The sequence below is a fragment of the Zootoca vivipara genome, chromosome 3, assembly GCF_965207765.1.
Source record: "Zootoca vivipara chromosome 3, rZooViv2.hap1.1, whole genome shotgun sequence".
NCBI classification, from domain to species: domain Eukaryota; kingdom Metazoa; phylum Chordata; class Lepidosauria; order Squamata; family Lacertidae; genus Zootoca; species Zootoca vivipara.
Genome location: NC_142586.1, coordinates 98,766,901 through 98,790,822, shown reverse-complemented (window position 1 = coordinate 98,790,822; position 23,922 = coordinate 98,766,901). Strand labels below are relative to the sequence as shown.

At 42.0% G+C, this 23,922-nt stretch overlaps 1 protein-coding gene across 2 annotated transcripts in view; it reads left to right on the top strand.

The window, feature by feature from the left end:
* The window catches only part of THADA (THADA armadillo repeat containing), a 149,327-nt gene extending 127,416 nt beyond the window's left edge, over positions 1-21,911 (top strand). For both annotated transcript variants that reach the window (XM_035111204.3, XM_035111205.3), the window contains exons 37-38: positions 19,475-19,629; positions 20,593-21,911. In XM_035111204.3, the coding sequence (XP_034967095.3) occupies positions 19,475-19,629; positions 20,593-20,967 (530 nt within the window). In that variant the 3' untranslated portion in view covers positions 20,968-21,911. The remainder of the gene's footprint in view (positions 1-19,474; positions 19,630-20,592) is intronic.
* The last annotated feature ends 2,011 nt before the right edge of the window (positions 21,912-23,922 follow it).

Below are 23,922 nucleotides of genomic sequence, written 5' to 3'. Positions count from 1 at the left end.
TGTATATATCCCTCTCCTTTAATCCTTTTAATGTGAGGGACTGCACTTGAAATATTGAATTTAAAGTGAATGCTAAACAGTTCCTTCGAAATCTAATCAGGTTAAGGATAGCTTTGTAAAATGTAGCTTATTTCAAAGCAAAAGTGCTTTTTACCGAGTATACTCCAAACAATGCAAGCGCAAGAAAACCATTTTTTAAAAAAACTTTTTCCTTTTTTTTAAAGGAGAAATTCTGATATTTCCAATATGTTGCCTCCCGGTGGTTTAGTCCCCTCTCTTTCCAACAGGAGGCTAATGTGGGGCATTTCTTCCCTAGAGCTTCCTTTTCTCCTACATCTGCTGATACTGTTCCAGGGTGTCTTGAGTGGGAAGGAGCTACCCTCCTGTTCCCTGTGGCTCACTCCCCCCCCCACCTCAATTACAAGAGAGGAAGAGGTTAAATCACCCTGAGTTGTCATCCTCTCTCCCCAATGCTTTCCCGTTTGTTTTCTCTGTCTCTGGGCTGTTGGATGGCTCTGGGCTAGATCCTCCCAAGGAAACTCCTGGCTGGCTTATCTTCCTATCTCCAGCACCACCTGGCTTCCTGGCAGAGGAGGAATATAGTAGTTGGTAGTGGAGCCATGCCTTTCTATCATCTCCCTCTAGGATTGTCTGCGGCTCAGCTGCTGGCACAATCAGGACGTTGTTAGGCTGGTTTGGCCATGGCTGCAGCCTCCCATTGTGTGCCAGAGGACCTCATCCCAGCTGGCATGCAAGGGGGTCATCATCCAGGAATCTCTCCAGTAGTGCTGGGTCTGCTGCTCAGTTTTAGGATGGTGGAGGGTGTGGCTTACAAGTTGCGATGGAAATAAAAAAAAGGTGGGTTTGATGGGAGTTGATATCCAGCAATATCTGGAGGTCCACAGGTCTCCCACCCATTGACTGTTGGCAAGAGTCACATCACCTCTTGTTTCCCTGTGTTTATTCTGCACTCCTCATGTTGGAAAAGTGTGTGCGCGCGCACACACACATATAGATGGATGCTGAATGCTGCATCTAAATTCATCCACTCTCATTAGCTTGATGGATTCAGAAAAACTTCTGTTTCATTGCAAATATTTGTGCCCCACTTCTCTCATATAGTCTAAGGCCTCTTGCAAGAAATAATAAAGTACAATAAAGCAGCAATATACGAACAGCAAAAAAAGAGGCGTGTAGTAAAAACATTGTAAGGATAGCATACATTTCATTAGTAGCGCCTTTTCTTTAGAATTGCTTTGTTTTTGAACCGAGGCAGGCGCTGAGACGATGTAATTTCAGATCTCCTAGAAACTTACTCTCTCTGGCCTTTGCTGAACATTCATATCAATTACAGTAGGCATAATCACTCAATATACCTGTTTTGTCCTAATGTTGGCTGCTGTTTTATTTATTCTGCAAGTAAGTTTTGCCATACTGTAACTTTAAGGTTCATTTGTTTGCCTTGTAATGTTACACTTACACTGCCTTGTGATGTTTACAAGAAAAGCTCTATGGCAAGTGTTTCAATAACTTAATAATAATAATAACAATAACAACAACAACAACAACAATAATAATAATAATAATAATAATAATAATAATAATAATAATAATTTAATACCCCGCCATCTGGTTGGGTTTCCCCAGCCACTCTGGGCGGCTTCCAACAGAATATTAAAATACAATAGTCTATTAAACATTAAAAGCCTCCCTAAACAGGGCTGCCTTCAGATGTCTTCTAAAAGTCTGGTAGTTGTTGTTCTCTTTGACATCTGATGGAAGGGCATTCCACAGGGCGGGTGCCACTGCTGAGAAGGCCCTCTGCCTGGTTCCCTGTGACTTGGCTTCTTGCAATGAGGGAACTGCCAGAAGACCCTCGGTGCTGGACCTCAGTGTCTGGGCAGAATGATAGGATCCTACCCAAAAAGACCAAATGCTTTCCTTAAATAGGAAGGTCTTAATCCTGTAACGGAAGACCAGTAAAGATAGGGGGAGGCTAATGTTTGGGTGCAGCAACAGAGGTCTGGTTTTGGGTTGAGAACTGATGAGAGCATTTGCTTAGATGAAGTAAAAAGTGAGAAGGCGCCGAGTGTTGACCCCCTTTCCACTCATGAAATCAGGCGTGCTTCTCTTTTCATGGTGTGAGCTCAGAAAAAGGATTTCTAACCCTGTAATACTCATACACACCTGAATCCCTTAGCACATGATGATCTTGGTTCAGACAAAAAAGTAACTGTAAACAAGGCTTTGTTCTCTGCACACAATGGTAAGCAACTATTTAGAAACCATTGTGCTTATCTAAATATTTAAGTTGTGTCTTAGCTCCTGAAGAATGTGGCTTCTTTTCTGTATCACAAAACCTGAATGGGCTGTGCCACTCCTCACCTGGTAAGGATATGTTGTCATGTCCGAAGCCCCAGACAGTAAACTGAGCTGAAATGACTGCACGTCTCCCTGCTTTGTATACCTACCATCCTAGTCCTCAGCAAACCTACCGTAACACAGCTGGTTGTGTTCTGATGTCATGCGTCTCAATTGATTACAAAGCTATATCTCCATGCCTGTATCCCACATATTTCTATCTGGGTCTTTCCTAAGAAAGTAGGAAAGTGGAGCTAGCCTTGAATATGTTTTGCTAGAAAACTGCCGAGGCCTGCAATGTTTCTGATACTTGCTAACACATTGGAAAACATCTTCCAACCCACGTAAGATGCTCTGGTTTCCGCTGTGCATAGTCCTGACAAAGAAAAGAGGTGTAACCTTAACAGTACCAATAAATGTCCGAGTGTTCTTTGTGTCATGATTGTATTACTGTCACACACTCATGTGGTCTAGCCTGTAAAGTATATATTGGCCTAACTACATATACCCACCAGTTTGGCCAAGCACTCCTAAGCTTTGGCATACAGGGAGGGAATGCCATATTGTCTTCAGGGTCTCACAGCCTCACCCAGAAACCTTCCCAAGGTGTTGGTTGCCAGTCTTTCAGCCGATGAATTACTCTAGAACAGGGGCAGGCAACCTGAGGCCCGGGGGCCAGGGGCAGCCCAATCGCCTTCTCAATCCGGCCCATGGATGTTCCGGGAATCAGCATGTTTTTACATGAGTAGAATGTGTCCTTTTATTTAAAATGCGTCTCTGGGTTATTTGTGGGGAATGGGAATTCGTTCATCCCCCCCCCCCAAAAATATAGTCTGGCTCACCACATGGTCTGAGGGACGGTGGGCCAGCCCACGGCTGAAAAAGGTTGCTGGCCCCTGCTCTAGAATCCCTAGAAACACCATCCTCTGATCAGAAAGCTCTTCCCCTGATGCTTGGTATTTTTATTTATTTGTTTGTTTTGTTAAATTTCTATACCGCCTGTCGTCCAAGGATCACAGGACAGTTTACAGTACAGTGGTGCCTCGACTTACAAATTTAATCCGTTCCGAAGGCACCTTCATAGGTCGAAAAATTCGTAAGTCGAAAAACGCCATTGGAAATGTGATTTCCCATCGGAATGCATTGGAAATGGAAAAATTTGCAAGTCCCTATCTAAAAATTCGTAAGTCGAAAAATCCCTATCTAAAACCGCCGTGGTTTCCCCCCGGATGTCGAGACATTCATAACCGCGCGGCCATTAGCCCCATTCGTAAGTCGAAAAATTTGGTTGTCGAGTCGTTCGTAAGTCGAGGTACCACTGTATTAAAAACACAAAAATGCCCAACATGTTAGGCATCTATAAGGGCTTGATCACTTAGCAGTGGTATAAATATTATATACCTGCTCAAGGACATTTTCCCCTGTTCCTGCTTGATATGTTTACTGGTTAATTCCCAACACTTGAAAACAGGACCCCTGGAATTTGCCCAGGAGAAATTGGGCTGAGGAGGGAATCCAAGTCCACCATTTCCATGCCTGGCATCCTTCTCAGGGTGGGCTGTGTGTTATAAAGCCAGACACTCCACGGAAATAGCTGGCATCATCCCAGAACCACAACCACTTTCACTGTGTGGGCATAAGAGTCGGTTGCTTCCTTCCTGGAAGGTTCCATGCCTTCCAGCAATCTTATAAAATACTAAAAAAAGACCCCTTGTGTTGCAATTCAAACGAGAATCAAACATAGAGCAACACACGACCCTACATGGGAATGCAATGTCAATTCTAAAAGAACTCTTTTTAAGGTCAATAGGGCAGCAAATATTAATATACAATATAAACAACTCATAGAAGATCCTCTTCAATACATAATAAAGCAGGATTCAAAAGTCTATGAAAGTCTCTGCTGGTCACAACTCAAAAAGTCAATTGTCAAAAATCAAAAATCAAATAGGAAGGTAAGTGTTCCAACGATGCTGAAGTATATTAAGTTATCAAGATGAACAGTATTTCCGGATAATTCACTGTTTCATCATTACTTCATCAGCAAAGTCATGGGTATCAGAAATATATTCATTGACTGCAAAACATGAATGCAACAATATAGTATATGTACAGTGGTATCTTGACTTACGAACGACTCAGCAACCGAATTTTTCGACTTACGAATGGGGGTAATGGCCGCGCACTTACGAATGTGTCGACATCTGGGGGGAAACCGCGGCGTTTTTAATAATAATAATAATAATAATAATTTATTATTTATACCCCGCCCATCTGGCCGGGTTCCCCCAACCACTCTGGGCGGCTTCCAACAAAACATTAAAATACAGAAATCCATCAAACATTTTAGATAGGGATTTTAGATAGGGATTTTTCTACTTAGGAATTTTTAGATAAAATAAAAATAAAAAATCCTTCCAGTAGCACCTTAGAGACCAACTAAGTTTGTCATAGGTATGAGCTTTCGTGTGCATGCACACTTCTTCAGATACACTGAAACAGAAGTCACCAGACCCTTATGTATAGTCAGAGGGTGGGGGTGATGGGAATGGGTGATGGGCTGATAGGAGTGGTAAACCTGTTGATGAATTTTTAGATAGGGTTGCTTCGACTTACGAATTTTTCCATTTTCAGTGCATTCCTATGGAAAATCGCGTTTCCAATGGTGTTTTTCGACTTGCGATTTTTTTGGCTTACGAAGGTGCCTTCAGAACGGATTAAATTCGTAAGTCAAGGCACCACTGTACTAAACAAAGAAGCTAAGATACATAATACTAAAATACTAAAATAAAATAAAATAAAATAAAAGTCACATACCCCATCTATCATAAGAATGAATGCATACAAAGGAACAGTGCTCATAAATCTATGTTGTTGTTGTTTAGTCGTTTAGTCCTGTCCGACTCTTCATGACCCCATGGACCATAGCACGCCAGGCACTCCTGTCTTGCACTGCCTCCCGCAGTTTGGTCAAACTCATGTTCGTAGCTTCGAGAACACTGTCCAACCATCTCGTCCTCTGTCTTCCCCTTCTCCTAGTGCCCTCAATCTTTCCCAACATCAGGGTCTTTTCCAAGGATTCTTCTCTTCTCATGAGGTGGCCAAAGTATTGGAGCCTCAGCTTCAGGATCTGTCCTTCCAGTGAGCACTCAGGGCTGATTTCCTTAAGAATGGATAGGTTTGATCCTCTTGCAGTCCATAGGACTCTCAAGAGTCTCCTCCAGCACCATAATTCAAAAGCATCAATTCTTCGGCGATCAGCCTTCTTTATGGTCCAGCTATCTCTTCCATACATCACTACTGGGAAAACCATAGCTTTAACTATACGGACCTTTGTAGGCAAGGTGATGTCTCTGCTTTTTGAGATGCTGTCTAGGTTTGTCATTGCTTTTCTCCCAAGAAGCAGGCGTCTTTTAATTTCGTGGCTGCTGTCACCATCTGCAGTGATCAAGGAGCCCAAGAAAGTAAAATCTCTCACTGCCTCCAGGAGGTGATGGGACCAGTGGCCATGATCTTGGTTTTTTTGATGTTGAGCTTCAGACCATATTTTGCGCTCCTCTTTCACCCTCATTAAAAGGTTCTTTAATTCCTCCTCACTTTCTGCCATCAAGGTTGTGTCATCTGCATATCTGAGGTTGTTGATATTTCTTCCGGCAATCTTAATTCCGGCTTGGGATTCATCTAGTCCAGCCTTTCGCATGATGAATTCTGCACATAAGTTAAATAAGCAGGGAGACAATATACAACCTTGTCGTACTCCTTTCCCAATTTTGAACCAATAAGTTGTTCCATATCCAGTTCTAACTGTAGCTTCTTGTCCCACATAGAGATTTCTCAGGAGACAGATGAGGTGATCAGGCACTCCCATTTCTTTAAGAACTTGCCATAGTTTGCTGTGGTCGACACAGTCAAAGGCTTTTGCATAGTCAATGAATCAGAAGTAGACGTTTCTCTGGAACTCTCTAGCTTTCTCCATAATCCAGTGCATGTTTGCTATTTGGTCTCTGGTTCCTCTGCCCCTTCAAAATCCAGCTTGCACTTCTGGGAGTTCTCGGTCCACATACTGCCTAAGCCTGCCTTGTAGAATTTTAAGCATAACCTTGCTAGCGTGTGAAATGAGCGCAATTGTGCGGTAGTTGGAGCATTCTTTGGCACTGCCCTTCTTTGGGATTGGGATGTAGACTGATCTTCTCCAATCCTCTGGCCATTGCTGAGTTTTCTAAACTTGCTGGCGTATTGGGTGTAGCACCTTAACAGCATCATCTTTTAAAATTTTAAATAGTTCAGCTGGAATATCATCACTTCCACTGGCCTTGTTATTAGCAGTGCTTTCTAAGGCCCATTTGACTTCACTCTCCAAGATGTCTGGCTCAAGGTCAGCAACACTACCTGGGGTATATCTTTCTGGTATAATTCCTCTGTTTATTCTTGCCACCTCTTCTTGATGTCTTCTGCTTCTGTTAGGTCCTTACCACTTTTGTCCTTTATTATGGTAACGAACGAAATGTTCCTTTCATATCTCCATATCTCCAATTTTCTTGAACATATCTCTGGTTTTCCCCATTCTATTGTTTTCCTCTATTTCTTTGCATTGCTCATTTAAGAGGACCCTCTTGTCTCTCCTTGCTATTTTTTGGAAATCTGCATTCAGTTTCCTGTATCTTTCCCTATCTCCCTTGCATTTTGCTTGCCTCCTCTCCTCCGCTATTTGTAAGGCCTGGTTGGACAGCCATTTTGCTTTCTTGCATTTTCTTTTCCTTGGGATGGTTTTCGTTGCTGCCTCCTGTATAATGTTACAAGCCTCCATCCATAGTTCTTCAGGCACTCTGTCCACCAAATCTAAATCCTTAGACCTGTTCCTCACTTCCACTGTGTATTCATAAGGGATTTGATTTAGATTGTATCTTACTGGCCCAGTGGTTTTTCCTACTTTCTTCAGTTTAAGCTGGAATTGTAGACATTGTTAATACAATGAAAGCTAACAAAAAGTTACAAAGCAATCTCCAAGTGAAGCTAATGACAGCAAAATAGAACAAAATTTAAAGGTACAGAACTGGGAAACGCCCAAAGCTGAGGTATCAGATAAAGCAATTCAAATCCAATTCAGAATTGAGTTCCCCTGGATGTATGGTTTTAAACATAAAAATAAAATAGGACTCTTGTTGTCGTAACTGTTTCTCATAATATTTGATTTGAATTGCTTCTGATCGGCAAGCCCTAGGCTCAGTGGTTTAACCCACAGCGCCACACTTCTCTAAATCTAGTGTAGTGGGCCCTCATCCTTCAGAACTTGTGCTACAATGAATCTACAATAATAATGTTGACCATCCCTAGGGGAGATCCACCCGCACAGCGTGGTGTGTTTGATGGCTGTCTGGGCTGGGGCTGTCTGAGGGAGGGAGTTCTCATTGTAGAAAAGATTTCAAAAACGCAGGGCCAAAATATTCTGCAATCTTACATCATTTGAAGTGTGTGTTTTTAAAAGAGAGGAAGCTATATGTAAGCTGTGTTTGTTTCTGATATCAAACAGTCGCGTTTAAGATGGAAAGAAGACTGTAATCGTCTACAATCCAAGTAAAGAATTTTCCAGTTTAGTAAAGAGACTGGGTGCTGGAGAAGCCAACTGTGGCCTAACTCTGCAAAACAAAACAAAAAATAGAAGAAACCCGAGTGCATGACTCGCCTTGCTATTACAGCAGACGCTTAGACCCCAGAGTTGCTTTGCTAATCTCTGACATGTAATACCCTGTTTTTGTAACCCAGAATGAGACTGTGTTAAAACCACAGCATGAACTACAAGATGAAACAATATAGTTAATAGACTGTGGGTGTAGGAGGACTATTTTATCTAGACTAAAATGTAGAGAGATTAGAGTTCGGTTGTGTCTTCTGAACCTTAAAAATAAATTGGTGATACAAGACAGCTGGAAGTTTGGAAATCACACTTGCTCGTCATGACTTGACGACATCTTCTGTGGTGGCAGTGATAAGTTCCAGGGCTAATGTCTAACATTGCAAAGACTCTCCTATCTCCTGTCTTCCTTTTAAGTGATTTACTAGATCTCCCAAGGGTGTGTAAGTGTGAAAACCCTCTGCTCAGATGGGCATTAATACTAGAGGAGGGTTTAGGAGAGGAGGGTGAGATGGCTGTGTAAACTGGGGTTGTGGAAGTTAAAACGCAGCCAGGTTTCATCCTGTAGAAACTGGTATGCTTCAACCCCATCAGTCTTGTTGGCCAGATGTATTGGGACAAATTTATGATGCTGAATGAAGAAGATGCTGCACAGTCTTGCCATTAAATAAATGCCCTTTTTTTACTGGAAGCCCTCCCTAATTCTCTCTACCCCCACCCCCAAAACCCCAGTTTTGGGAAACAGTGTCTTACCTTTATAAAAACATAAATGTAACATTTTTTCAAATTCTGAGACTTTTGCAGATGAATTTTGCAACTGACTGTCATTTAGTACCTTTAAAAACTAGGTCCTTATGGCATAAGCCCATTTCGGCAGCTGCATGATTTTATCCTTGGTTTACACAGTTGTAAAAAATAAAATGAACAAAAGGCCACGAAATGCAAAAGGTAGAGTTTGCCACGAGTTTATATGCAAAGCTCAGATGTATCCAAGATAAGTACAATGACCATGAACATTAATTTGAGCTTTACATTGAAATGTCACATGCTGTAGCTCTTGCATTTCATGACCTTGCATAAGCTTCTGTTTACACTTTTTTTCCACTATGCCAACTGTGGATAACACTCCATGCATCTAATGAAGTGTGTAATAGTCCCCAAAAGCTCATGACACAATAAACGCATTAGCAATTAAGGTGCTTCCAGACTCTGACTTCGATTCTGTCTATTACTGCATGTTTGTACCAGGAATTAACCATACCACTCATTTATCCTTATGCAAATATACCTTTGATAAGTCTATCAAAACAGTGGGAGATGCAAACTGTTCGCCAAATTGCAATGAGGTTTATTTTGCTAAGGTTTCTTAGTATTAAGACGAGACTTCCCAACTAAAGGCACACTGAAGCGCTGAAAGTTCTGTTGAGTATTTCAGATAAGGAAGCTTGAGGACAAATGAAAATAAGGGTCGAAGACCTTTGTAGGTATTTTTTTAGTGACACTTGAGAGTGCAATTTAAAGTGAGATCCCTTCAGACAAATGACAGCTGATTAAGTGAGAATAAAGTTAATATGGAAGTTAATAGCAGCTGCTCGCATGCCGGTTGAACAAAAAATTGAGGTGAAATAGATCACCACGAACAGAGAAAGAATGGTTAACAAAATTTTTGGAAGGTAGCAATTATGTATAAGGTATGGAATTGATTAGAATGAGAGATGACAAAAGAAGAAAGAGAAAATAGAAGAAGATAGGTGGAAACTACTGAATTTATGATGTCTAAATATAACATAAACATGGGTGAATATAGTAGTTTTTCTATAATGCATTTTTGTGTGTTATGTAATTATATAATTTTGTGGGATTTAATAAAGTTTTTTAAAAAGGACAAGAAAAGCAGCTCTGTAAGCACAATGGACAGAATGTTTTTATAGTTATTTGAAATAATATAGTAACTATTAAGGAAAAGAGGGTGCCATATTTTAGTAACTGTTAAGGAAAAGAGAGTGTTGTTGGTAAACAAGGATATAAGACAGGCATAGGCAAACTCGGCCCTCCAGATGTTTTAGGACTACAACTCCCACCATCCCTAGGTAACAGGACCAGTGGTCAGGGATGATGGGAGTTGTAGTCCCAAAACATCTGGAGGACCGAGTTTGCCTATGCCTGAGATAAGGCTACAATCCTAAATGAACATACTGAGACTGAAACTTCCAACGTATGAACGTACTCTGTATTTGTCCAGAACAGGCTCTGTCAATATGTAATTTTCACATTTCATTGGCATCACAAGGCATCTGAGTTATCTCCTTAAATTGCTTGTTTGAGGAAGGTAGAGGCGGGTTCGGTCAAGACAGTTCTGTTGGTAAATGAACTACTGTATCTGCTCTCCTGACAACACTTTCTTTTTGATCTCATTTCATACACTTTGGAAAAGGCTTCACTTTATAGGAAGAGTTAAACTTATATACAGCACTGCTTTTCTTTTGAACAGTTTAAAATGATAATAATTATTGCAATTTGTATAGAAATAATCTTTTTTAAAAAATAATAATAATCATGTAGATCTTTGCAGGCCATGAGAAATCATCATACTGTTGTACAAACTTCATTTTAGGACAGTTAACGCAGAGCATTCATGTACAGACACATGGTCCGTTTCTAATTCTTGATATCCGGCTATGCACATCTCCCATAAATAGGTTTCGGAATAAGTGGATTGCTGCTCATTACTATACAGTACTCTTTGTAGCTCTGTAACCCAACGGTTGCTGCACTGTACCGAAGCACATATTTAGGACTGTCTAGCGCTATTCAACAGTTGAAGTGCACATATAGAAAATAGATGCTGTCTATACGCATTTTGGTATAATTTCTGCACATCATTTGGCATGTAGGACGGTTAGCTTTGTGGTGCCACCTGCTGGGAAGCCCTGTTTTAACACTGAAATTGCCAGTGAATCCCTTGATTCCTTCCAGTTCCTTTGCATCCTTTGCCCTTTTGATGTCACAAATCGAGTTTTCAGCAAGGCAGTATGTTTCAACCCAGACTGGCGTGCCACAAAGACATAGCTGTGGTTTTTCTTCCATTTTTAAAGGCATAGGTTGCAATTCTGGGAGTAAGACCCACTACACTCAACGGGACTTACTTTTGAGTAGGCTGAGTAGAGGATTGTGCGGTACTGCGGTTAACCCATCCTTACTCTCATTACATTGTGATTTGGGGCCAATTCATGGCATTGTTTTGTGATGTGTTGAGATCTTTACGTAATACAATTTTTCATCTGATGGGCCAAGTGTGTGAGAGAAGTTGGGGGGAGGGGGAGAGACACTTCACTAAGGAGAATAAAATACAAAAGGGACTGTCAGAGAAATTGCTTTTAAAAGAAGTGTATTTTGGCATATCTTGAGACTTTTCATGGGCCAAGTTAAAATATGCTAATACTTGCCATATGGACTTTATGACAACAGAATGATATTTAAATTATCCTTCATTTACCTACATTAAAGGTAAAGGGACCCCTGACCATTAGGTCCAGTCACGGACGACTCTGGGGTTGCAGCGCTCATCTCGCTTTATTGGCCGAGGGAGCCAATGTACAGCTTCCGGGTCATGTGGCCAGCATGACGAAGGAAACGGCGTTTACCTTCCCGCCAGAGTGGTACCTATTTATCTACTTGCACTTTGACGTGCTTTCGAACTGCTGGGTTGGCAGGAGCTGGGACCGAGCAACGGGAGCTCCCCCCGTCACAGGGATTCAGACTGCCGACCTTCTCATCGGCAAGCCCTAGGCTCAGTGGTTTAACCCACAGCGCCACCCGTGTCCCTCCTACATTGAGGGTAAACGAAGACTTTCTACTCAGAAGGGATACAAACTCTGCATGCCCAGCAGCACTTCCTGTACATGCCTACCCAAAGTATCCCCGCTTCCCTTAGGACTTACTTCCTTGTTAGTGGGTGTACGATTGCAGCCCAAGGTTGTTGCATGCATTTTATTGCAAAGTCTGTATAGAGTACGCCCTGCAGATGCAGGTACGGCACAGTGTTCCCATTTGGATTCAGCCACTTTCTGCATAGTATTTTGGCATGCAGTATTTCACACATTTTCATTTAATCTTACACACACACACACACACACACACACACACACACACCGTGGCTCCCCACCACCACAAACCATCCATCCTGCCTGTACAGGTTTCTTGCCGTCCGTAAAACAAAGCAAGTTCCCAGAACACACAACTGTTGAGAGGCACGCTCAGTAAAATATAAATATTGCCATAAACTGTGAACAGCCCCAGGTTTGGCCAGTGTCAAACAAACGATGGCCTAAGATGGTGGCTGATGTGCACTGCTGTTCCAAAGATAAATTTAGTAATCTACACTTGTGCCCCTCTCTTAGTAAACAAATCTAAAAGCCCAAGGCCATTACTGCAGCTTATCTGTGGTCTGTCAGGTCAGTGTTTGTCAGTCCAGGCCTGCTGGATTGGCTCAGTCACAGAGCTGGGAAAGGTGCAGAAAAGGGCAATTGAGATGATCAATGTGTTGCCGCACCTCCACCATGAGGAAAGGCCAAAGTGTCCAGAGCTCTGAAATTATTAAGAAAAACAACTTAAGCAGAGGAGATGACAGGGGGTTATGAAATTACCCATCATCTGGGGGGGGAGAGATAAGAGTCCCACCCCCCACACCTCCTAACAGTAAAACTTGGGGCCGTCCAATGAAATTTATTAGCAGTAGGATCTAGTATAAAGAACTTGCTCTGAATTTTCTTCCCCAGGTTTTGGTGATACGTCACTAGCTTTCAATATTGATTGAATTGGTATATGGTTGATTCCGAGTACGTTTCCGAGCACAGTTCAAAGTGTTGGTGCTGACCTTTAAAGCCCTAAATGGCCTCGGTCCAGTATACCTGAAGGAGCGTCTCCACCCCCATCGTTCTGCCCGGACACTGAGGTCCAGTACCGAGGGCCTTCTGACGGTTCCCTCATTGCGAGAAGCCAAGTTGCAGGGAACCAGGCAGAGGGCCTTCTCGGTGGTGGCGCCTGTCCTGTGGAACGCCCTCCCATCAGATGTCAAAGAGAAAAACAGCTACCAGATTTTTAGAAGACATCTGAAGGCAGCCCTGTTTAGGGAGGCTTTTAATGTTTAATTGTTTTATTTCATTTTTCTGTTGTAAGCCGCCCAGAGTGGCTGGGGAAACCCAGCCAGATGGGCGGGGTATAAATAATAAATTATTATTATTATTATTATTTATTATTATTATTATTCAGAACTGTTGGCCACGATGGAGGTTTTGGGTTTAGAGGCAGTAAATACTAGAGGCACTGAATACTAGTTGTTGGAGGCAACAGCAGTGGAAGACAGCTGGCCTTCATGTCCTGATAGTGGACTTCCTGAAAGCATTAGGGAAACAGGATGGCTAAATGATCCAATGGTGCTTTTGTGTTCTCAAATACTGAACACTGCCCTGTGTGTTTTTGAGTATAAACAGTCTAGTGTGTATATGTGAACAAGCTGTGGAAAGGGTTTAACTTAAGATGCGCCATAGGCAATACCTGATACAGTCTCTGTGTCTGACAAGATGCCTTAATATATTATGTGTAAATATTTTTATAGTTCAATCCATTAAAAGGCTTGTTTTAAAAAGCAATGATAGTAGTAGCGTTTTTGACACGTATCACTCTCCTAAATAGGGTGCCCATTGCAACAACACTCCTCCTGGGAGTTGCAATCTATGATGCACCGCTGTTATATTTCATATTAGCAACAAAGTGCTTTCCCTCTTGGACGTTCCTGTGAGCCACAGTGTAACAGTGTGTGCTAGTCAGTAATTACAAAGTGCAAAGTTGGAGGTATTTCTTAATTAGCAAAAATATGATCTCCACAAACTTCGCTGGGTGTCATGCCAATGAGCACAGCAGCTCATTCCCTCTGGGTCTTACCCCGTTAAATCCGTTGCTGAGACTAAAGGTCTCTGCCAGGGCCGTCTTAAGCAGGTTGGGCACCCTGGCGCCGTGGTACGCAGATTGCTCCGGCGCCCCCGCCCCATTTCTTCCCACAGCTGGTGGTTTCCGTGCGGCTTTGCCATGCAGCGCCCCTCTGCCGCTCCGGCGCCCTGGCGCCACCCAGCCTTCCCCTAGAGCCGGCCCTGGTCTCTGCTTCCCCACAGCTGTCTGTATCTCCTCCTCTCAAGGGCTTTTCCAAGCACCCGGAGACTGTGCCTGCATGCAGCTAATCTCTCCTCCGCCCTTTTCATGCCTCTCCTAGTTCTGGAAGAAAGGGGGTAGGGAAGCTTGTCACAATAGGAAGGGGAGATAACTGTGACCAGCCTGACACATCTCTGCTTCTTGACCTCCTACCAGCTTCAGTTTCTGATTCTTGACTTATCTCTGCCCAACTCCTAGCTCACTAAGCCCTGTTACTCCTTCAGCTTCCGACACCTTTTCCCAATGACCACTCATTGTCATCCCACCAACAACACTCCCCGGGCTCTGAGCCTTTTTCCCTTGGTGGTTCTCCAGCTGGTTCCTCCCACCATTCCTCTGTGAGTAAGCAGTCCATGACACCCAGGCATAGCCTTTTGCAGTCTCCAAGGTCCGTTGTCTACAAGTGCACACTCTTCTTTGTTCCTAGTGTCGCCACTACTAATTTAGCATCAGGCTGTCTGAGCCCTGTCTTCTGCCATTTAGAATATGGCTGCATTGATGACAGAGGTGGTGATGGGAGAGATCAATGAAACAAATGAAGATAAGATCATCCATCACAGGATGCTGACCATTTGCTAAAGGAGTTTCATTTAGCCACATTAGCAGTGCTCTTGTATATTAGAGTGAATTTTCTACTGGCCTTTTAAGATTGAAGGAGAGCTGATTTGAAAAAAAAAACAGCAACATTGACTCAGTCCTTGGATGTAACGCTGAGAGAAGAGACCTTAAACTGATAGCCAGTTAACTGTAAATCAAACTCTTTAATTTTAAAAGACATTTCTGAACTTACTGAGGCTTGTGTGCATGTTTTTATCTTTTTGCAAAAGTGATAGAAATAAGCTATATAAGAAAATCATCCTTCTTATTCTTGCTTTAAAACAAAAGAAACAATCTTCCGAAGTGGAGGACAACCTGTGTCTCCAACATTCACCTGAGAATGTTCACGGACAGGAGCATCAATGCAGTATTCACTATTTAGATTGGGCTATGCCACGAACATCTGTCTAGGTGGACCTTCTGTATGTTTTCATCAGATAATAAATGCATTTTTCTTCATTAATTATAATCAGTTTGGGAATCACCCCAAGGACAAGCAATATGAGAATTTCCTCAACCCCCCCCCCCGCATACACATTTCATTTTAGTTTCAGCCATCGTGTAGCTTATTACTTAGTTACTTGGGTTCAAGCAGCCCAAATACAAAATCCCTTTTGCATTGTGGTCAAAAAGTTGACAGACTTTTGTCTGTGTATCACTTCCTTAGAGGTTCATATTCTAAATATGTTTTTTTAGATTAGAATATTAAAAGCAAAGGGAAAACATCTAAATACGTTTTTGTTTTCTATTTGATTGTATTGCTTTAGCTTTTTCATGGTTGCCAGCCTGAGCTAAATTAAATGGTAGTTTGCATCTTGGCTACTCAGCATTTGAGGGTTCTGAGAAAAGGTGGGACTTAAGAGCAGAAAGCAGTACCCCTGTTTACCAGATGGAAAACTGTTCGTATTTCCACTCTAATTCAACAGTTGAAAGTAGAAAATTCTGCCTTCCACCCCCACTCTGGGTTGGTGGCTGGGACTACATAACCATCCAACCTAATGGCTTATTGAGCTTTAGGGAGGAGGAGTGGAGAGAAAGGAATTTGTAGTATCTGTGTGTGTTCCACTTAGGCTTCTGGTGATATTAATGAAGTGGTATTGGCACTGAAATACACATGGTTAAGTTTCGACAAGTAGTGTTTCTGGCTTGCAGAAATCGGTGCCAAGCCACCAAAAAAAAAAAAAAGGAAACAAACTGGCAACTGAATTCTTGGCCCATATATTTTCCAACATTATTTTCTGTTTCTAAACTCTTGTTATTCTCCAAAGCTTCTTTATTTGGGTTAGCAAACCATAGTAAGCGGTGCCTTTCCTCCCTCGACTCAGCCTCCAGTTAATACAAGTTTGGGTCTTCAAAAGGGGAGGGCAAATGAGATCCACGAAAATTCCTCAGCAGTGAAATTTAATAAATATTTTTAACAGCTAGTCAGACATGCAAGAAATATTGAATTTCCCCCCTTGCTGAGTAACCAGGTTTTATGTAAGGTTATAAAAGAGGCAAGTGGTAAAATGTCCTAAACACGTCCTCTGTGGTATTCCTAATGGCGGCAATCGTTTTGCAACAAAACCATTTTTTAAAAAAATTACAAATACAGAATGGGGTAGACTAGAGACTTTTATGCTATTGAATTCTCTTAGCTGCTCTTATAGTTGAAAGGGTTTATTAAACCGTGCTATAGGAATGTGCAAGTGGAGTTTAAATCTGATTGATTTTTGTGTAGTCCTTTGTGCTGCCAATGTCACATCCCAGTAATTTTTGATCTGAAAACTTTTCCAACTGCACTATGGAAAATGCACACGGCTGGCATGAGTGTCCTTTGGGTTTGTGAGCTGCTGCCAAATGCCAGCAATGATTCAGAGGTCCGGGTTTCTCAGATTAATTTTTGAATTGGACTGGAGACCGATTCCATCTTCAGAATGGATCTGCAAAATATTCCTGGAGGGAACCAAGGCATGCCCAAAAGTGTCTCTTGGCTATAGCGCAGGAATAAAATCACTGACCGGGGCCTAGAGACTCTGTGTCAATATGGCTTGAAGGTCGTAGGCTGTTTTTTGATATTTCTTGTTCTATTCCATTTCTGTGTTGTGCAATATGTGCATCATTGAAAAAAACCAATAAAATGAAAATAAATAATCTGAATGATTCCATTCCCTTCATCTTTCAGCTTTGCAGGGTGGGGAAGTACTTCTTTCAGAGAATACTATGATGATGCTTTCTCACCCATCGTTTTGTAAAGATTGAATTGGCCGAGCTCAGTATTTGTCCATTGCTGCATTAAATACGAGTGGTGATAATCAGCTAAGTCATGCTCAGAGTAGACCAGGCATCCCCAAACTTTGGCCCTCCAGCTGTTTTGGACTACAATTCCCATAATTCCTGACCACTGGTCCTGTTAGCTAGGGATCATGGGAGTTGTAGGCCAAAACATCTGGAGGGCCGCAGTTTGGGGATGCCTGGAGTAGACCCATTGATTTCAGCAGTATGACTAAGGTTGGACATCACCGCAGATGTTCTTCAGCAGCAAACACTTCTTGGTGCCGAGATTAAATGATTTTACAGTGCCTCACATAAGCTAACAGGGAATTGATTAGTAAACGCAGAAGTTCAGAATTTCTTTGTTCGCAAATACCATTTTCAAAACTGCAGGTTATATATTATGCTTTCTTCAGCGTGCACAATATATCTGGCTCCTCAATATAGTTGAAAACAGTTGGTACATTCCTACAATTCTCCTCGGAGGGGGGGTGGGATTAAGAAGAAAAGGTTGTATATTTTTGAAGCCACATAGTAGTCTACCAAGAGAAATGTTTACTTCTGGCATGATCAAAAGTCTTCTGATATATGTATATGTGCGTGGGAGGTCTTGCTCTACATTAAATGGATTAACAAAGACTACTCAAAAGCACTGTAGTTCCTACCTTTTCTGTTTTTTTAAAAAAAGGTTCTTCCTGAAGCTTAAAATACCTGTGCCTTTTTTTTTTTGAAAAAAAGTTTTAAAATCTTCCATTGTTTATATTTGAAGTGTGTGGTATTCATTCTTAAGCTTTTTATGTAATTGCTGGGTTGAAGAAACAAAGGATGGCCTGTACTTTAACCATTCAAATAGCTTGCTTTTTGCACTTTAGAACTCCCACCTTCTACAACTCTGGAAGCTGGTAAACAAGACATTTTAATAGTTTATAATTTTATATTAAACAATTGACTACAACTTCCCCTTCGCAGACCACCAAATTTTGGACTTCCTTTAAACTTTTCTGTGTTGGCTGTTGGTTGGTTGCTGGTTATTTCTTTCGGGAGACTAGTTTAAGGATGTCTTGCTTAATAGCCCAGATTCTTAACAGTTTCAGCATAAATGATTTGAGATGAGATGTAAGGAACTGTTGGACTTTACAGTATTGTAGGCCACAATAGAACTTAATTAAAGGGGTGGGGGGTTTGCTACAATAAGCAGATTAAATTAACTCTGAAGGAGGTGCAATTTGCAAGCCATCGCTGCTGCTCTGTTGCAGGCAAATGTGCCAGCTCAAATGTTGAGCCTCGGAAATAGGTTCTGCAAAAGTGATGGTCCTGTTTGGCCACGTCTTTTCCAGCTTCTTCCTTTACTATAGCTTTGCTCCCCAATTCATGGAGGGGAGGGAGCATTGCTTTAGCCTCACTCTGCCAGTCCCCCAAATACATGAATGGAATATCCAACTACTCCCTGTGCTTGAGCAGCTGGTGGTACAACAACAACAACAACAACAACAACAACAAAATTTATTTTTTTATACTCCACCCATCTGGCTGGGTTTCCCCAGCCACTCTGGGCGGCTTCCAACAGGGCGGGCGCCACTACAGAGAAGGCCCTCTGCCTGGTTTCCTGTAACCTAATTTCTTGCAGTGAGGGAACCGCCAAAAGGCCCTCGGCGCTGGACCTCAGTGTCCGGACTGAACGATGGGGGTGGAGACGCTCCTTCAGGTATACTGGACACATTGTATATGTATATTGGTGTGGTCGATTTCTTGATTTAAAACAGGAAAATCTCCTATTTTGGGTTTTTTGCCTACGCTTGCTGAAAGGTGCATACGCAAGTAGCATTCATCTGTGTTTTCTGCTAGCTACACCTGACAGCTTGTCCATGAGAGTAAAATTATTTGGGACAGAAATTGAAACTGTCCTGAAGGAGCTAGACTCTGAGATTCAAGTCTTACAAAAGACACCTAAGCTGAGCATTAAAAGCCGATGAAATTCTCCATCCAGTGGCCAACTTATTATTACTACTCTTGGTATATTTATTTATTTATTAAATTTATATCCCACCCTTCCTCCCAAGAGAGTGAAGGGCGGCAAACTGATATATTAAAAAAAACACAATTATAAATAATAATTAAAAAAACATGTTTGAAACAATTACAATAGTTTTAAAAACCTAAAACCAGTTCATCATTAAAAACATTTAAAACAGTCACACACAGCTCATAATTTCAAGGTTGCCCGAAACTATCTTTCAGCCATCAAATGCTTACTCCTTGTCACTAAATTCTAACATGTTTTAAAAGTTGAACAATGGCAGCTGATTTTTTTTAAAGGTAAATAAAGGGTTTTGATTTGCATAATCTTAGCAATTCCTGTGTTTTGAGCATAATACATGTTTATATGGATACACTTAGAGAACCATCTTTACTTTCTCCCTGCAGAGCTTGGCTTCCAAGTGGTGAATGCAGCAATGGCTTTGGATTTAACATTTTTTATATTGTGTGAACTGCTGCAGCAGTGGGAGCAGACCAGCGCTGGGGTCTTAATCTTACTGGAGTGGCTGCTAGGAAAAGAAGATTTAGAGACTACAACCTTCGTAAGTCAGCTTGGGTCCTCGGTGCAATCAATTGGCTTTTTGCAGGATTTCTTTCAAGGTCGCATGGAAGCGTGCTTTTGGAATGCAGAAGAGGTGTTAACATTGGAGCAAATTCCAAATGAAGTGTTTCTTGTACAGTATTCTGCTGAGCACATTTAACTTTGTGAAAGACAGTAGGATTTCACTGAACAGCAAGGTACAGTGGTACCTCGGCTTATGAATTTAATCCGTTCCGGAAGTCCATTCTTAAACCAAAGCTGTTCTTAAACCGAGGCACGCTTTCCCTAATGAGGCCTCCCGCTGCCTCTTGCCCCCTTGCCCCCTTCGGATTCCGTTGTTAGACTTTGGGAAAAGCTAAGCGTTTCAAATATAAACAGACGCTTACTGTATCTCATCCGCAGTCTATATGAAAATACTCGGATCCGGGTAAGGTGTGACCGGCAGGGCCATTCTATCCAAGGAAATCCAAACCTACCATGGGGTCAGACAAGGGTGTGTCCTTGCGCCTACTTTATTTAACTTCTATATCAATTCCTTAGTAGGAAAAATGGAGAAAGAAAATGCCCATCCCCCAAAAAAGGCTGGTACGCCCCCCCCCCAGTCCTTCTATATGCGGATGACACAGTTTTAATTTCTTTTTCTTGTGTTGGATTAAGAAAACTTCTGAGATCTCTTACCAAATACTGCAGTGTCGAACAACTAACAATTAACTATAACAAATCCAAAGTTAAGGTGTTCTCTAAAAAAAACCAGTCCCCCTCCTGCACTTGCTGGGAGAAGTGATATTGACATCAAAAAGGGTGCGCATTCAGTGTCCACAGAGCGGCTTACTTCCAAGTCAACGTGCATATACGCCGCGCTTCAGACTGAGTAATTATTTTCTGGTGCATGCGAACAATTTTGCATGGGGTTGTTTATCTCATACCATTGCCAATACATTGATTATTGCTGCTTTTCGTGCAGGTGGAAAATGACTATCTGTTTGACAAAGGAGAAGCAAATTTCTGGGCTGAGAAATTAACAAAGGTGCGTCAGCTGCGCAAACACCTCTTCCTGCTCATACCAGTGACTCATGTCAATCCATGTGATCAAGGAAAGTTGCACCAGTTGACAACATTAGCATCTGATCAAGCCAAACATGTGGCCCAGCTTCTTGGAGAAATGCCTTCAACTCCCGAATTTTCCCGATCTTCGGAGCTCACGCAATTAACTATTCGGAATGAAAGAATATCCACTTGCCTTAAAATACTAAGCTTGCTCGAAGCTGGAAATGACACGTGCAGAAAACCTGGAAACACGAATGTGTATGATTTGCTCACTGCCGATTACAACTTGTGAACCACACTGTGAACACAAAGATAGGTCATAAATGTGAACTGCGTTGTAGCAATAAGTCCTGGATACTCCGTACTTCAATCTCTTGGATCTCCACCCAACTTTTCTGCTGATGAATGCTTCTCTGAATGCTCTCAGGATCCATTCACAGACAAACCTCAGAGTTCTAAAAGAAGTAAAACTGACTTTCATCAGTGCCAGACTAGACTTTAAGAGTTCAAAACTTTATTCTCTTTTCAACCATGACGGAAAACGCTTTTTCAAAAAGCATTCTTTCCCTACGTAGACACAAAGACAAGCTTTTTCCACATATGCAACTACTTGATTACCCTTGTAGCTTAAGCGATTCAGTATTAGAATACCATCATTTGTGCTTTCAGCTCAAAAGCTGTTCACCTGTACATGAAAAGTACGATACCCAGCATGAAACATGCCTCCGCACTCCCAATCAGTCAGCAAATGGCCATGAAAGAAACAGTTCATTACTACCCTAACAGCAGATATTAGGGATGCGGGTGGCTCTGTGGTTTAGGGCTTGCCAATCAGAAAGTTGGCGGTTCGAATCCCCGTGATGGGGTGAGCTCCCATTGCTTGGTCCCTGCTCCTGCCAACCTAGCAGTTCGAAAGCACGTCAAAGTGCAAGTAGATAAATAGGTACCGCTACAGCAGGAAGGTAAACTGCGTTTCCGTGTGCTGCTCTGGTTTGCCAGAATGCTGGCCAGTAAAGTGAGATGAGTGCCGCAACCCGAGAGTCGTCTGCAACTGGACCTAATGGTCAGGGGTCCCTTTACCTTTTAACCACAGAGATTAGTCATTCTTCCGAAGGGCCTGCATCTTAGAAATTTCCTTGAGAGATCTACCAAGGTTGACTGCACCCTCTTAATAATGGTCATTAAGTTTAATGTCCTTTGCTGTTATTTTTACATTAAATGTTTTGTACCAGGTTATATTGCCTCACTGAAAATATTTTTCCACATCTGTTAAGCATTGCCTCTACCCCACAATGCACCGCATTGCTGATTCACCCCCCCCCCCAAAAAAAAGTTGGGAAGTGTAGGATGAAAAAGACAATTTTAACCTTTTTTGCACGAAAATACAATTTATACACCATGTTGCGATACATACAGGATACCACTTCTACGCTTCGCAAAGTGATTGGCAGTGTCTGAATACTAATATCATGCATATCAAAGCAAACTCTGCTGGAAAGCCTGCACCTAAATGATTATTATTATTAGTTCTTTATAACTCCTTCCTGGACTGTCTTTCTACAGACCATGTTCTAAATGCCCCAGCAGATGGCGCCCTAATACGTATTTTGTTACAGAACCATAAAGTAGACCAAGCTGCTGGTGTTTGTTTTCCTACTACAGTAAAGTTGCCACATTCCCATGCTGCCGAGGGCAAACAAAGCCCTCTCACTGTCCTCATCCCCAAGAGGAATGTATCTCCAATAGGATATATTGGGCAAGGACTGTAGCTCAGTGGGAGTATCTGCTTTGCCTGCAAAAGGTCCCTGATTCAATCCATGAATGTCCACTTAGAACTGGACGTTGTCAGAAATCCTGGCGTGTTGCTGCCAGGCAGAGTAGACATTACAGAGCTAGAGAGAGCAATGGTGCGACTCAGCACAATGCGGTTTTACTGCTGCCCCCCAGTAAAATTTCACAAACATCCCACACACACCCCATCCCCAAAAGGGAACCTGACCAGTTGTAGAAAACAGCAATATTGGCTCCTCAGTAGCAATGTTGTCTACAGGTGCTAGTTTGCAGTTCAGTGGCACCCTCCCTGTGGAACGCCCTCCCATCAGATGTCCATGAGATAAGTAACTCTGCAATCTTTGGAAGGCATTTGAAGGCAGCCCTGTAGAGGGAAGTTTTTAATGTTTAATGTTTTATTATGTTTTTGGATATGCTGGAAGGCACCCCGAGTGGCTGGGGCAACCCAGTCAGATGGGCAGGGTACAAATATCATCTGGCAGCCTGTCCTAACCATCTTTTGTTGGAATGAAGTCATTGCCTTATCAAATGTGAAGCAAATCTCACTTGGTCACTTATTCATGCAGAAATATAAGGAAATTCATTCTAATCGTACTTCTGAAGTATACCTACTTTATTTGACCAAATACATTTTATTTGAAAAGCCATAAAGTATTAATTGTTGAACCAATTCTATTGCTTAGAATTGCTGTTTCACCTCCCTCTTTTTAAGTGTCACTTAACTTTGTACTCGCATAACTTTTAATAGTGGGCTGTGAGCGTTAAACTTTCATATAATCGGCAAACCTTGCCTACACTTGGCATTGTTGAAGATGTTGACAAAATGGGAAAGGGCCGTAGTGGTTTCAGCTTAAGTAGAATTAGGAAACCCAAGAAAGGCGGTTAATTAATAAACGAAAGAGCTGCAAGAAAGAAACAGCCTTATCGCTGTATGGGCTTTAAGCTGTGTAATATCCCTTTAGTTTATAGATAGCAAATAATGGTACATGATCTTGTATGCGTTTCATCACACCACGAGTTACTGTGTAACTTTTCAATCAGAAACCTTTAAACCTTAAACAGCAGCTGTAAAAGAACAAGTCTACCCCAGAGTAGCTGTCTGTTGAGTACTTAATCTGGGTCGGTTATCTTAAGTATTGGCTGGCTAACTGTTGATTATAGATTGATCTTTGGCTGGCTGCAAGTATTGGTACTTACTTATTTATTTTAAGTGAAGGGGAATTCTCAACTTTGAAGCCAGAGCTGAGGTCAAAATTGTTCGCTTATTTCGTCCCCCTCCCCTCCCACAAGTGGGAGATGCCATTACGGTATGTGACTCTGAGTAGACTTATGCAGAAAAGGGGTGGCAGATAACAACAGTTCAGCTATGAAGATCCTAGGACGGGGGTGGGGTGGGGTTGGTGGAACTGCCTTTTCTTTTGCAAGTTAAGAAACTCCCCCCCCCCCACCCAGCGCG